The sequence below is a fragment of the Xyrauchen texanus genome, chromosome 46 (assembly GCF_025860055.1).
Source record: "Xyrauchen texanus isolate HMW12.3.18 chromosome 46, RBS_HiC_50CHRs, whole genome shotgun sequence".
In the NCBI taxonomy this organism is placed as follows: domain Eukaryota; kingdom Metazoa; phylum Chordata; class Actinopteri; order Cypriniformes; family Catostomidae; genus Xyrauchen; species Xyrauchen texanus.
In genome coordinates this window covers 8,199,226-8,215,651 of record NC_068321.1, presented here as the reverse complement: position 1 = coordinate 8,215,651, position 16,426 = coordinate 8,199,226, and the positions used below count along the sequence as shown (strand labels likewise).

The 16,426-nt window shown below is 36.4% G+C and overlaps 1 protein-coding gene across 1 annotated transcript in view; it reads right to left on the bottom strand.

Annotated features, from left to right (window-relative positions):
* Window positions 1-16,426, bottom strand: part of LOC127638339 (USP6 N-terminal-like protein) — a 37,635-nt gene that overhangs the window by 4,179 nt on the left and 17,030 nt on the right. Inside the window, exons 3-8 of the mRNA XM_052119817.1 lie at window positions 13,952-14,037; window positions 13,646-13,685; window positions 12,674-12,754; window positions 12,469-12,576; window positions 9,404-9,513; window positions 3,771-3,819 (exon numbers count right to left, since the gene is read on the bottom strand). Of these exons, the coding sequence (XP_051975777.1) occupies window positions 3,771-3,819; window positions 9,404-9,513; window positions 12,469-12,576; window positions 12,674-12,754; window positions 13,646-13,685; window positions 13,952-14,037 (474 nt within the window). The remainder of the gene's footprint in view (window positions 1-3,770; window positions 3,820-9,403; window positions 9,514-12,468; window positions 12,577-12,673; window positions 12,755-13,645; window positions 13,686-13,951; window positions 14,038-16,426) is intronic.

The window sequence follows — 16,426 nt, the reverse complement described above, 5'->3', positions numbered from 1 at the left end:
TATTTATACTAACAATAATATGTATTGAGATGCAATAAGGTGAAAAAAATATCTATATATTGGCTTTGCAGTAAAAAGGGTGTGTATATATATATATATATATATATATATATATATGTATGATGTGGAGTATGAAAGAAACTTTGGACAATTCTGTATTACTACTAGCTCCAGGCTACAGTGCGTGGTTGGGATCCAGGGCACATGGGATGGGAAAATAATAAGACAGGTCCATTGTTCTATATATCTCGATGGGCAGGCCATTTACTTCTGGCAGATTTAGGTCTTTAAGTGAAAAAAAAATAATTCAATTTAAAGCTTGGGCGTAATTTGCGTCAGAGGCCCACCACGTGGAGTGAGGGCCCCAATATCCCAACCACATTCAGAACACACACACCCCATTCCAACACCACACACAGCAGTCTGAGGTCATCAATACTGAATACCGCCCAGTAATTGTGAGGTTATAATTGGGTGGGTCATGGGGTAGAAGTGAACGTGAATTGTCTATTTCTATATCTGTGGGTCATTAATATTTCAGCAAAAATGATTGGAGGTTAGAGTTAATGGTGGATTGCAAGTCAAATTCAAAAATTCAAAAAGCCAAATTCCAGTACATCACGCATTTCAAGCACCTTGTACAAACCCTGATTGTAATTCTGGCTTATTGTTTTACAACATATTAGGCAAAATATTGGATTATCAATGCTGAAATAAATATGTTACATCAGACTGCAAATAACTGCCATGTACCTCCAAGCCACCAAACACACACTTTGCTCGACAAGATTGGTTTCACATTTCATACGCTGTCAATCATGCACATCTCAATTTCTATTATTAGTGGTGGCGAAGCCCCGCCCACTTGAGATCTCAACTAATCATTATATAGAGCAGCCAGCTAAGACAAAACTACAATAGGCAATCAGATGCAGATTCAATGCAAACAGTGCTCATGTAGCTCCCATACACTCCCAGAGAAGCACAGCTTCAGAGCATGTCCCAAAAACATTTGATGAGAACCTCTCGTTTAATCTACATCGATCTTGGTAACGATATGGTAACATATCTGCCATTGACTTATATTAAAGAACAATGGGGCTCTATGGGCCATGCGTCAAAAAATTTGTAAAAAAAAAAAAAAAAAGGGATTACTTTACTTGAAGTGATATTTGACACTAATTCCCTAAAATATTGAAATTCACCAATATTGTAATTACCACATGTCTTGTGAAATTTTAGGGGGAGCCGTGCTTGTACAAAACTGTATTCATTTGTAGTTATAAAAAATTCTATCAAACAGATTAAATATCATAGAGAATAAAAATGTTCAAGTAATACACCACTATAAATATTTGACTAATAAATTATAACAATTAAACTATATTATGAGAAACTATTTGGGGACACACTGCTATATAAATTGTTTTGATAGCCAATCATTATGGCAGGTGATAAAAATAAACAAATCCTAAATTTTCTTTTTATAAATAAAACAATTAAAAACAAGCAAAACAGTATACATGTACAGTGTAAAGTAAGTGTAATGGTTTGAACAGTTCAATACTTTAGAAACCTGACATAGAAGAGTGTACTGATTCAGATGGAAAAAAACAAGCCCTGATATTATCCGTTTCCAAAATCAGATCAATAAAAATAATTAAAACATTAATATTGGCAGTTACCGATAAAGTAACCAAGAGCAGAGAATATTTAGGAGAGACTGGCCACTTCTATTAAAATTAATGGGAGAAACTGGAACACCCAACGGATGTAGAAAAGGAAGTCCTGCTTTACAGGTAAAAGAGCCAAATCACCTTTTAGATACAGATATCACCTGCCAATCAACTCGAGAACGCACATGTGCATTAGAAACACAACATGAGAAAATTAATTTTTTTTCACATAATCTGTGGTAAGGACGTACAACTTTTATACCATCGTCAGATTTTACTGCTGATTTGAAAAATTTTCTTTGATAGTAATCTTGACCAACCATTTTGTAGATTTCTGTCTTTTGCCATTCAAGCAGATAAGAGCCGCATTTATATGCCATTTGTTTACATAGAAAAATAGCTGCCTAGCCTGCACGAGAGCATTCCAAAGATGGCTGCCAAGTGGACTAACTTGCTATAAAGATGTTGCCTGAGGTTAGTCACCAATCCCTACAACTACGGTTATTAAAATCAGATGACAAGTTTTTGAGGTGAAATTAAACAGAGCAAGAAAATTGCTTGATCTCTTGCTCTTTTTTTTTTTAAATCTTCCTTTCAACCTATGCATTACACCAAACACTGTTCAAGACATGTCAATTTGCCAAACAAATGCTTCAGCAAATAATCCAGCACTTTGAGAACAACGTTCCCCAAAGACAAATTGGAAGGATTTGGGGCATTTCACCCTCTACAGTGCACAATATAAATAAAAGATTCAAAGAATCTGGTCAAATCTCTGTGTGTAAAGGCCAAGACGAAAACCCCTTCTGAATGTGCATGATCTCTCCTCAGACATCACCGTCTTAATCTAAGTCCATCATTCATCTGTAATGGATATCATGAACATGGGTTTGGGATTACTTTAGTAAACCTTTGTTAGTCAACTCCACTCGCCGCTGCATCCACAGATGTAAGTTAAGACTTTACTATGAAAAGCAGAAGCCGTACATCAACACTGTCCAGAAGCGCTGCCGACTTCTCTGGGCTCGGTCTCATCTTAGATGGAAAGTAGAACAGTGGAACTGTGTTTTTTGGTCCTATGAGTCAACAACATAAAAAACGTAGCCGGATTTCAAGTGCATGGCTGTATGAGCAGACAGTGTGTGTGTGTGTGTGTTAGATTGGCCTTCTTGCAGTGCTGACCATCTCCGATTGAGAATGTGTGGTGCATTATGAAGCGCACAATACGGCAACGAAGACCCCGTACAATCGTGCAGCTGAAGACCTGCATAGTGGATAAATGCTGGAAAATTCCACTTTTTAAATTAGTGTCTTCAGTGCCTAAATGCTTAATAAGTGTTATTTGAAGAAATGGTGATGTTACACAGTGATAAACACTCGACTGTCTCAACTTTTTTGGAGTGTGTTGCAGTAATCTGATTTGATGAAATTCACAAGTTAAAACATCATATAATGTGTAGTTGTAGAGCTTTCAATACAGCAAAGGGTCAATATAATTTACAAATCACACCTTTTTGTTTTTATTAGCATTTTTCATACTGTACCAACTTTTTCGGAATTGTAGTCAGTAGTGTACTGTGCCTAACATCCTGCCAAACTATCCTCATAAAAACATTGTTTCCATTTATTTCCTGGCTGTCCATCCTCTATATCCTTTCAAACATAATTTAGGGTTGAGAACAGACATTTGGAAAGTACCCTATAAATAAATTGAGAATAACATCTAATTAGTACCAGACAAATGGCCTCTGTTAAAGTCTTAAGAACCTGGTCACCCACCGCCAGTTGTCAGCATTGTAGAGTCACCGTCTCTGTCTAGTAGTGATAGTGTGTGAATTGGCATTCAGCCATGTCTTTGCTTATTTTTACAAATGCCAAGTTTTATTTTAGGATTTGGGGTTCTTCTATAATAATTATATTTAGCTTAACTTAAGAACAATAAAAGTTAATGGGAAATCCTCATTTAGTAGCCGTGAAATTATGTGTGCATATCACAGAATCCCACAGACCGGGACTTCTCCCCTTCTGTACCGTGTCATTCAGCACATGCTGTCCTGAGTTACAAAACATTTACACATAAACATCCACACTCACCGTGTTGTAGACGGAATAAGCTGCCAGCACATGAAACAGGGCTTGCTGTCTGTAGAGGACAAAAACAGAGGTTTAAAAAAAGCTGTCGTCCAGACGTCCCTTAAAGAGTGTTTAATAACTCTTTGCAGATCTACATATTCAATACAATACATAAAAAAATGCAATGCACAAAAAACAATTACTTGAATACACATCTGAACATGTTTTATACTTCTGAGTCTCAAGTTATTTTGATATTTCTTCTGGGTTTAAAGTAAAAAAATGTCTCCGTGACGTAACTGTCCAAAAACAGTAAAAATAAAAAAAATAGTATATCTTTATATAATAACATTTTATATTATAAAATTAGTCTCATTAATAGCTGAAATTCCTGAAGAAATAAATAGTAGTTTGGAATAATAATTTTGGTATTATTTCTTTAAAAAAAAATAACCAGTGAAACAATTTTGTTTTAAAATATAATTTATATTTCAAAAACTTTGTAACCAACATGCAGGTAGCCATTTTGTTGTCATGCGACAAGAAAACCATAAAATTGAAAAGACCCCTTTAGACCCTCATGACTATGTGTGGAAACAAAAAAACACAGCCATTTTGATATTTAATTTTTTTTTTAAGATCAAATGGAGTAACCCAAGAAAATTTCTTGATATTCTTATCTCTAAAATTCATGATATTTGTAACAAAAATATTTTCCATTATTACAATTATCCTTGGAAAAAAGTTATTATTATATTTATATATATATATTTTTAAAGTATTTTAACATTGTGCGACCCAGAGTCCACATACGTGAACGTTGTATTTTTTGCTTCGCTATACGAAACGCATAATTTAAATGAATAAAAACTGACTGAATCCTGTTCACAAGACTCTAGACTGTATTTTAAAGGGTTAAACTTCTGCCACATTGTCACACCTGACACAACAGCATGCCGTTGAGTTCCTTCAAGTGCTCCTACAGATGCAGCGCCAACAAAAGTGCCTCTGATAAGATATCTCTATGTATTTTTATTGAAACCCTTTTGGTTGTACAGAGTATCTAGTTTCGTTTAATATGCCGCTGCTGATAAACACGATGTCTACATATGTGGACACTCTTTGTGGAGTGTATGTGAGATTTTCCTCAAAAGTAGAAAAAAGTTGTTAGTTATTTTGAATAATTTTCAACTCCAACACATCTGTGGGTCTTTTATCTTCATTTTAATATACATTTTGCTATGTTTAATTTTGTTATCTCTGTGCGGTACGATTCTATTCATTACAATTAGTAAACGCATTCCTATATTTACTGTGCATTTTTACACTGAAATATCTGGGTTTATTTAAAAGCTGAAAAATGTTGCTTTATATGGAATTAGGATGAAAATAAGGTGCATTTTGAACTGTTCTGAGACCAGTGTAGACAGACAACACACTGGAGGTGAAGTCATTCATTAAACAGGGAGCAAGGGAGCCTCCTATAGCGTTCAATGCAGCTAAGTGCATTCAATCCTAAAATTCAACCAAAGGTTCAGTCTCTTAATGCAGATAATGCTTGGACCACTCAATATGTTTGGCAGACATGGAACAATGATAATCAGTACATATTTATATGTTTCAGAATTTATAAATATGATTGGCAGAGATTGGATAATTCAGGAAATTACTTTGAATATGAATTATTTATTCAGCTTTACAGAAAATCAGCTGTAATATCTCAAAAACTTGAATAACCAACACTCATGGAAACAAACAATTTGATGAATTTGTTTTTCTATAGCTTACTGTTATTTAAAATGTCACAATGTTGTCTCATTGTCCACATATGTGAACATTAATTTTTAGGACAACTATTTACTCTAGATTTATTTTTATTTTTTTGGTTAGTTAATTAGGTGAGACTACATCCAAATCAAAAAGAGAAATGTAAAATGTACACAGTAGTCATGCTCGGATCTTAGGAAGTTAATACATTTTAATTGATGGTTACACTACTTGACATTTTTTTTATTTATTTTTTTTATGTTTTTCAAAATTTTATGAAACCAACATGGACGCAAACAAAAAAATTTTTTGCCACCCCCCTCCTCCCACCTCCCACCTCCTGCACATAAGATCTGTGAAGAGGTGTGACTCTTCCAAAAACAAAAGACAAGGAAAGCACAAGGCACAGACTGCGTTTCACATGTTTGTCTTAGATCCTGTGCTAACCAGCTGGCCCCCATCTTCACACAGATCTTCAATAGATCACTGGAGCAGTGTGAAGTCCAATGCTGCTTCAAAAGCTAATTCATCATTCCTGTCCCAAAGAAACCCAAAATCACAGGAATGAACCCAAATGATCACAGACCCCTCACCCAGATGTCTGTGGTCATGAAATCATTTGAGAGACTGGTGTTGACCCACCTGAAGGACATCACTGGACCCTTTCTAGATCCCCTTCAATTTGCTTATCAAGCAAACAGGTCTGTGGATGATGCAGTCAACATGGGATTGCATCATATCCTAAAACATCTGGACAGACTGGGGACATATGCAAGGATCCTTTTTGTGGACTTTAGTTCAGCTTTCAACAACATCATCCCAGCTATACTCCAGAACAAATTACACCAACTCTCTGTTCCCATGTCTATCTGTCAGTGGAATACCAGCTTTCTGACAGACAGGCAGCAACTAGTGAGACTGGGGAAATTCACTGTACAATCAGCACAGGTGCCCCCCAGGGGTGTGTGCTCTCCCCACTATCCTTCTTCCTGTATACAAACGACAGCACCGCCAAGGACCCCTCTGTCAAGCTCCTGAAGTTTGCAGATAACACCACTGCTATCTGCCTCATCCAAGATGACGATGAATCTGTATCCAGAAGGGAGGTTGAACAGCAGGCTGTCTGGTGCAGTCAAAACAACCTGGAACTGAACACGCTCAATACAGTAGAGATGATAGTGGACTTTAGGAGGAACACCCCAACACTGACCCCCCTCACCATTCTTAACAGCACTGTGGCAGCAGTGGAGTCATTCAGGTTCTTGGGCACTACCATCTCACAGGACCTGAAGTGGGAGACCCACATTGACTCCATTGTGAAACAGGCCCAGCAGAGGTTGTACTTCCTTTTTCTTCTACACTTTAGTAACTGTCTGATTTGGTTTAGCTACAAAATCGGATATCAGAAGACTTCAAAAGGACATTTCGGACTGCTTCAAGAACTGTACACTACCAGCGTGAAGAAAAAGGCTGGAAAAATCACTTTGGACCCCACTCACCCAGCCCACTACCTTTTGAACTGTTGTCTTCTGGCAGGCGCTACAGAGCACTTAGCAACAGAACCGTCAGGCAACCAAAATTTCCTCTTCTGCCATTACATTCCCTTGCAGTATATATCATTTTTTTTCTATCCAATTTTAATTGTTATACTCTTTATTTATTTTCCTAATCATTATCTGTCTTGTTGTGCACTGGAAGCTCCTGTCACAAAGACAAAAGCAATTAAGCGGATTCTGATGTGGTTTAAACTAGATTTTTAAAAGGTTTCCTATATTTATTTTTACCTCAGACGTTTTTTGTTGTTGTCAACGACCCAATTTCATGCCTTTTTTTTTATTAATTACTTCGTCGATGAATGAAAACTATGTGTCTATACTAATATATTCATTAAATATCTGAATAGAATTAATTTTGATATTTTTTGTGGGGTATAAAGTCAGAAATGTCAAGGTGGTGTAACTGTCCTGAGAAGTAAAAAGGTGTCATTACAAGGCTGAAATTCTTAAAATATATTACACAGTTTGGCATTTTTTTTTATAAATAAAAAAACAATTCTTTCTTTCAAAAGTTGTAGAGAAATAATGATTAATATCTGATCAATAAAATCTAAGTCAGTGTGGTATAACATGCAGGAAGCCGTTTTGTCATGTGACATTAATCGAAACAAAACAGAACAAAATGTCTAATGGAAATATAATTGTATAAAATTGTCTGATATTTGTAAAGCTTTTCAACTTGAAATGTATGTTAGAAAATGTTTGACTTGATGTTTACACCACTTGACATTTTTAGAGTAATTAAACTTCCTGTTTAAAACGCATCAAAACAAATAACCATAAATTCAAAGTTTACATGTTTAAGATTGTGATACGTGCATTTTAAATGGGATTTTAGATTTTTTTTCTTTTTATAATATTAATAATAATAATTCCTTACATTTATATAGCGCTTTTTAGGCACTCAAAGAGCTTTACAAAGCATATGGATGATGCGACGGAAGCCATAGTGCGCCAGAACGCCCACCACACACACCAGCTATTGGTGGGGAGGAGAGAGTAGAGTGATGTAGCCAATTCAGGGATGGAGATTAATAGGAGGCCATGATAGATAGGGGCCAATGGGATTTTTAATGACCACAGAGAGTCAGGACCTCTGTTTAACATCTCATCCGAAGGACGGTGCCTTTTTACATTACAGTGTCTCCGTCACTATACTGGGCCATTAGGACCCACACAGACCGTAGGGTGAGCACCCCCTGCTGGCCTCCCTAATACCACTTCCAGCAGCAACCTTGGTTTTCCCCAGGAGGTCTCCCATCCAGGTACTAGCCAGGCTCAACCCTGCTTAGCTTTAGTGGGCAACCAGGCAAGAGCTGCAGGGTGATATGGCTATTTGTATGTTCTATATATTTAGAACATACAAAAATCACTGACAGTTCAATTCAGCTCCAAGAGTAGAAATAAACCCACCCAAGTAAGAGCCTATTCATGCCCAAGCCATCACTTCCGAAGTACAATAAATGCATGTTAATATTTCATAATGTCTGCAGATTTGGAATGATTTAGCAATGCAGAGTAACACTGCTGGTGACTGACCAATGGAAACAACTCTGTGTATTGTAGAAACACTCATGAGTAACGCAAACAAACAGCAGATGTGTTAAAAAAAAGCTTGCACTCTACATATTGGCCTTGCAGCACTAAAATAATGTGGAAGTTATTGCTCAGATCTTCCATCCACAGGGTACTCACAACAGACAGCTAATGTAGGTGGTTTCTACATCAATTGTGGGAGTGCCTTCCATGCAAACCACATAAAACCACATCGTGCCCTACAAAAGGTGAGCTTAGAAGACTTTTTTTATAAACATTATTTGAAGGTTATTGAAAGTCATCAGGTCAGTGCTTCTGTAAAATGGCACGATAGATTACTGGCTACAAAATGACTGTTAAAACTGTTTTAGACAGCTGTCCTTTCTTAAAGAGGATATTTAATCCCAAGTGGGTCTTAACGGCTGTCCGGCACAAAAGGAAACTTTTTTCGTGACACTGTGGCAGAACTTTAGTTGTTGTGGATAACATCAAAGTACATATTTATTTTGGGCATAATGGTAACAAGTCAATGGTTCAGTCATTTCCTGAGGCCACGAACAGAAACAGGAAGTTGAACAAAAACGCAGTGTAAAAAAGGAAGTAACTCTTATTTTGGTTGAGGGCTTACAAGGTCGGAGAAACTCATTCCAGATCCACTTGAACATGTAAGCTGTGTAACACAGAAAAAATCCACAATGCCAAAAAGACCTAGACTTAAATTAGAAAAACATCAAATAGAAAGAACAGACAAAATCCCGAGCACACTTGCATGTGAGCATTTGTGCAATATCTTACTTGACTCCAAAGCGGTCCATGAACATGATATGGTTTCTAAAGGTCCTGTTGACATCAAGATCAATCTGCTTAATTTCAGTTGAGTACATTTTGGCTTGTTCCTTCATTTTCTGAAAAACAAAAAAACAAGCAAATAAAAAGGTTAAAGAATTGTTATGCCAATAATTTGGTAATGTTATGAGCAATTTAGAGCCTCAAATATCCTATACATTGCTGTTAAATTGATGTGTAAACAAGATGCTTTCTTAAACCTAAATGAAACTCAACAAAAGCTAAAAGCAAAGTGTGTAATTTCTGAGGCACTAGTGGTACCAAACGGAATTGCAAAATAATATAATAATTTCCAAACACTCTCTCATTTTCCAAAGGTTGGACAAACAGATAGTCCCGCCCAAATATAACGCCATTAGCTGAGCCAGAAGTTGACGTGTCAGGATGCTTAAAATACATAAAGGTCATCTTACAGTTGGCACTCCCTTTTTATATATATATATATATATATATATATATATATATATATATATATATATATATATATATATCTCTTGATGAGATTGAAATACTGAAAATCAAATTAGCAGGTGTTTGATTTTCACTGCAGTAAAAACTATCTTATAACTTGAACTAATGTGTCTAAATTTGAAAACAGGAAGCTTGAAAGCCTTTGGTTTCATTTGAAGAGAGACACTTCTGCTATGTGTATTCATCATGGAGCAGCATGATGTTAATAATATTACACCTGCATATAGATATACACCAATCAGCCACAACATTAAAATGGTTGATCGGTGTATTTAGAGATTGAGAGAAGTCGTCTATTTATCCTACAGTGACTGAAAATGCCAGAAACACAGACTCTGAATGAGCAAAACATAAATATATTCTTAAACATTTACTTTAATAATATGTAACACTTAAATATATACTTAAATATAGTAAAAATATGTTGTTAAAAACAGTACATACATACTGGCTGAAACGATTAGTCGACATTATCGACAACGTCATCAATTAATACTTGTCGACAACATTTTTTGTTGTTGAATAGTCGTTTGATCTCATTTAATGTAAAATGAGATCACATTAAACTCTAATGATGACTCGTGAGAGCATCACTTCAGCTCGCACCTGACTGAGGAGAGGAAGAATTACACAGATCACAGTCCAGATGCACTCTAAACCTTCCCAACAGCTTCAGCTTATGTAGATCTTATGTAGAGTCGGAGCTTTTTAACGGAATCACCCCGGTGTTACATCTTTAATTCAGTTATATTTAATGTTCTTTATTAAAGTTCAAATAATTATGCAGCAGATCATGTAAATAACTTCAATCTCTGAAACTGGCATTTCTCTGTGCAGTCAGCGCCGCTTCTATGAGTCTCGTGAAGTGACCTGATCTAAGGGGGACAGATTGAAACTGCACCCGGCTGATGAACACTCTGTTGCGGGAATGCTCATCCCTCAAGCATGCAGTTGCCGCAGCTAGATTATAACATGATGGCTCGCAATTTATTGAATCATAATATATGTGTCATAGTGCATTTCTTATTGTGAAGAAAACTGGCAATATGCAGCTTTATTAAAAAGAGAGAATTTGTTATTTTGTGAGTTAAAGATGGAGTGAAGTGAACAGAAAGGTGAGAGAGGTAGTCATCACCCCATTATACACAGCAACAAAATACGTTTTAGATTTTATTTTATTTTGGCTTGTTTTCCCAATATAAATATACAAAACTCCTTTAAAACAATGTACATTTACTTTAGCAGTTATACTGCAGAAGAAAAATATAATATCTGAGAATGTTGAATATAATATTAAAAATAAAAATATTTGAAAATATCTAAAAATCCTTTAAAAAAAATGCATCCACCTGTGAAGCAGCATATAACAGACTTGCTTTTAGAGAATAGACCTTGACTAGAAGTATATTTTGTATTTACTGCACTCGCAGAAGAATAACCAAGTGAAAAATTACACTTATATACAAAATACACTAATATTTAAGATACATTCTCTTAAAGCAAGTCTAAATATCTTATGTTGCATTTCAAGTAAATGTATACATTTTTTTTAGACAGTTTTAAATGGAAAACAAGAGAATTTTTTTTTTTCCAGTGAATTTCTTTACTCAATTAAACTTAATAAACAGTACCCCCCCTCCCTCCCTCCCTCCCTTAATTCAGTGAATGTCTTTTAGAGGTATTTTTTTCATCTTTATTGTTAGGAAGCATGTTTAATACAACATTTTCATTTCAAGTCGGGTCACAGGCTGAATAATCGGTCAAGAGCTAATGATTATTTGTTGCAATAATGGACGAATAGTCTAATAACTGTTTTAATAATCGTTCGATTAATCGATTATCAAAATAATCGTTAGTTGCAGCCCTACTTACATAATTCTTAAATATCCATTTAAAAATAGTAAAAATATGTTGTTAAATATATACTTAGATTTGAAGTCAGAAGTTTACAATTACCTTGGCCAAATACATTAAAACTCAGTTTTTCACAATTCCTGATGCTTAAATCATAGAAAACATTCCCTGTCTTGAGTCAGTTAGGATCACTACTTTATTTTAAGAATGTGAAATATCTGAGAGTAGAATTATTTATTTCAGCTTTTATTTCTTTAAAAAGAAATAAAAGTATTTTTTATTGTTAGCCCATGTTACCTATTGTGTTAACCTTATTGTAAAGTGTTTCCATGGTATTTAAATGGTGCTAAAAAGGTACTTCAAAGAATACCATGGTATCATCATCATGCTAGTGTACAAAAACATGGTATTACAATGGTACTTTTTGGTAAGGATTGTTAGGCTGTGTCAAACATGCTAATACCCGCTTCCAAATAAGAAAAAAACCTTTGTTATGAAATAAAACATTGTTGCATCCAAAAGGGCAGATCGGAGACAAAACATTAAATCCCAAACAATCACACAGGACAAACCAAAACCCAAACAAATAGGCCTTTGAATCAATTAACATCAAACAGTTACTGTTTATTCAAAAGGACCTGTTAGAACCCAAACACATCTCACACAGACGATCCCGCTGCAGCTCCTACCTCATACTTCCTGAAGTTGGCCTGCTTCACATTATCCACGTCTAGCAGCAGAGCCCAGGCCTGCCCGCGCAGCTGCATGGGAATCCCCTTGTACACCCGCTTCATCATCTGCACAATGCATATGGGAACAGGAAACAAATGGACGATGGGATTTATTTTGGGATTTCCAATATTCTGGATGTTTAACGGGTACGGTTTAGGTTACCTTTTCGCTGTTGTGGTACTTTTCCCACTTCTTCACCATTTTAAGCCATTTCTCAACTCTTTCAATTTCCAGGAGCTTGCACTGAGGGAAGAACAAAAAATCTTTAGCCTTATAGTCTTAAAACTTTAACACAATTCATTTACAACCTTGCAAGCACTGGTATAGTTTAAGTCAGAAGTTTTCATACACCTTAGCCAAATACATTTAAACTCTCCCTGTCTTAGTTGAAAGTGAAATGTCAGAAAAATAGTAGCGAGAATGATTTATTTCAGCTAATATTGCTTTCATCACATTTCCAGTGGGTCAGAAGTTTACATACACTTTGTTAGTATTTGGTAGCATTGCCTTTAAATTGTTTAACTTTGGTTAAACGTTTTGGGAAGCCTTCTACAAGCTTCTCACAGTAAGTTGCTGGAATTTTAGTCCATTCCTCCAGACAGAACTGGTGTAACTGAGTCAGGTGTTTAGGCCTCCTTGCTCGGCCACGCTTTTTCAGTTCTGGCCGCAAATTTTCTCTTGGATTGAGGTCAGGGCTTTGTGATGGCCACTCCAATACCTTGACTTAGTTGTCCTTAAGCTATTTTGCCACAACTTTGGAGGTATGCTTGGGGTCATTGTCCAATTGGAAAACCCATTTGCAATCAAGCTTTAACTTCCAGCCTGATGTCTTGAGATGTTGCTTCCTGCCTGACCTAATGGAACTGTGATAATTAAAAGTGAAACAATCTGTCTGTAAACAAATGTTGGAAAAATTACTTGTGTCATGCCAAGTAGATGCCCTAAATGACTTGCCAAAACTATAGTTTGCTAATATCAAATTTGTGGAGTGGTTAAAGCATTTTTTATTTAATGACTTCAACCTAAGTGTATGTAAACTTCTGACTTTTTATTTTACCAAAGGTTTAATTGAGTATACCATAAAATATTTGAAAGCAATAGCATGTGCAAAGAAAACTGATATCCTAATGTTACCTTCTCTTCAATTGCGGTTGGAATTGGCAGTTCCTCTTCACTAAAAAAAAAGGACAAAAACATCTAATTTTAATTCAGTTAACATTAAAGATATGTGGACTTTAAAACACAATCTTCACAAAATTTTTCTCACAATCATTAATTACTGTAGCTATTGCCTAAAATGAACATAAAAATGCTAATCTCAGGGCTTTGACGACACCATTGAACTTAAGTAAACTTCCTCAACTGAGAACAGAAATCATCACCTTGCTATGGTAGTCTTAAAGGGGGTTAAAGTGCAAGAGAGAGCGCTGCATGACTTACTGCAGGAAACCAAGGCGATCTGTGAATTTGAAGATGTTGTAGTCGGCATCCTCCCAGGAGTTAATGTGCACACCCTCCTGCCTGCCCTGCAAATGGCCCAAACAAAAACAAAATTAGCAACTGGAGAAAAGACAAACAGAGAGATGATTCAGACTCAAATAACACAATCACTTGAAATTAAAACACCAAATAAAATGAAAAAGATCTCATTTTGAGAGTAAGGGTTGCACAAGTGAAGGTGATATAAGAAACCCCCAAGACCTATGGTGTTTTCAGAATGACTGAATAGATTTCCATTTATTCTGAACAATCTACTCAAACCAATGTAAAGGTGTAACACTAAGAGGCTCCATCACGAGTGCAGTCAATGAGCGCATTTACACACATGCTCTTTAACGATTACAGTGGATATAAAGAGTCTACACACCCCTGTTAAAATGCCAGGTTCTTGTGATGTAAAAGAATGAGACAAAGATAAATCATGTCAGAACTTTTTCCACCTTTAATGTGACCTATAACGTGAACAATTCAATTGAAAAACAAACTGAAATCTTTGAGGGGGAAAAATAAAAAACTCACAATAACCTGGTTGCATAAATTTGTGCTCCAAATCTATCAGATTGCGAGGACATCTCCTGTGCACAGCCCTCTTAAGATCACCCCACAGATGTTCAATTGGATTCAGGTCTGGGCTCTGGCTGGGCCATTCCAAAATGTTAATCTTCTTCTGGTTAAACCATGCTTTTGTGGATTTGGATGTGTGCTTTGGGTCGTTGTCGTGCTGAAAGGTGAACTTCCTCTTCAGCTTTCTAACGGACACATGAAGGTTTTGTGCCAAAATTACCTGGTATTTGGAACAGATCATAATTCCCTCCACCCTGACTAAGGCCTCGGTTCCAGCTGAAGAAAAACAGCCTCAAAGCATGATGCTGCCACCACCATGCTTCACTGTGGGTATGGTGTTCTTTGGGTGATGTGCAGTGTTGTTTTTGCACCAAACATACCTTTTGGAATTATGGCCAAAGAGTTCAACCTTGGTTTCATCAGACCATAACACATTTTCCCACGTGCGTTTGGGAGACTTGATGTTTGTTTTTGCAAACTTCAGCCGGGCTTGGATGTTTTTCTTTGTTAGAAAAGGCTTCCGTCTTGCCACCCTACCCCATACCCTATTCATATGAAGAATACTGGAGATTGTTGTCACATGTAGCACACAGCCAGTACTTGCCAGAAATTCCTGCAGTTCCTTTAATGTTGCTGTAGGCCTCTTGGAAGCCTCCCTGACCAGATTTCTTCTCGTCTTTTCATCAATTTTGGAGGGATGTCCAGTTCTCGATAATGTCTCTGTTGTGCCATATTTTCTCCACTTGATGATGACTGTCTTCACTGTGTTCCATGGTATATCTAATGCTTTGGAATTTCTTTTGTACCCTTCTCCTGACTGATATCTTTCAACAATGAGATCCCTCTGATGCTTCGGAAGCTCTCTGCGGACCATGGCTTTTGCTCTGAGATGCAACTAAGAAAATGTCATGAAAATCCTACTAGAACAGCTGAATATGATTAATCAGAGTCACTTTAAATGATGGCAGGTGTGTAATGATTTCTATTTAACATGAGTTTGAATGTGATTCAACACGTGAAAATCCCAGTAGATCCGCTGTTACAGAAATACTCAAAACAGTCCATCTGGCACCAACAATCATCCATGCGATTATCTAATCAGCCAATCATGTGGCAGCAGTGCATAAAATCACGCAGATACAGGTTAAGAGCTGCAGTTAATGTTCACATCAAGCATCAGAATGTGGAAAAAAATAATCTTAGTGATTTGGACCATGGCATGATTGCTGGTGCCAATGCTATATTGAGATGCGGGGTTGGCGCTGTTTGGCAGCACAAGGGGAACCTACACAATATTAGGCAGCTGGTTTTATTGTTGTGGCTGATCAGTGTATTTCCTTTGTCTTTGTAATTTCAGACATAACTCTAACTTTGTAAAAATATTAAGTAAAAACATATTACAAAATAAGATGTATAATGTTTGTTTTAAACAGTAGGTAGCAGTCATCCAACTCTAGGAATTTATTTGTACAAAGAAACTTAATGTATTAAGAAGGAAAAAACAATAATGTACACAGTAGTCCAGCAACCACCGATGGCATGTTCACATTAGCAATCATATTTTCTCACAAAAGACTGAAACAAACTAATTGTACATACAGTGCACAGTGAATATAACAGATACTTATAGCGCACATGAAGCGCTTTTACTTTGAAGTTCCTCTCACGTGCTAGTGCTGATCTAGCGAGCAACAATCACTTGACAGCTTTAATTTTACTTGCACAGGATCACCTTCATAGGGTGTCAAGGACTGACCATCATGCAACATTTGTGAGTCAGAGGGACAGGGGTTTTAAGGCTATTATAAAACGTGGTTCAGTTTGGTGAGGTTTGTAAATTACATCTGTTTA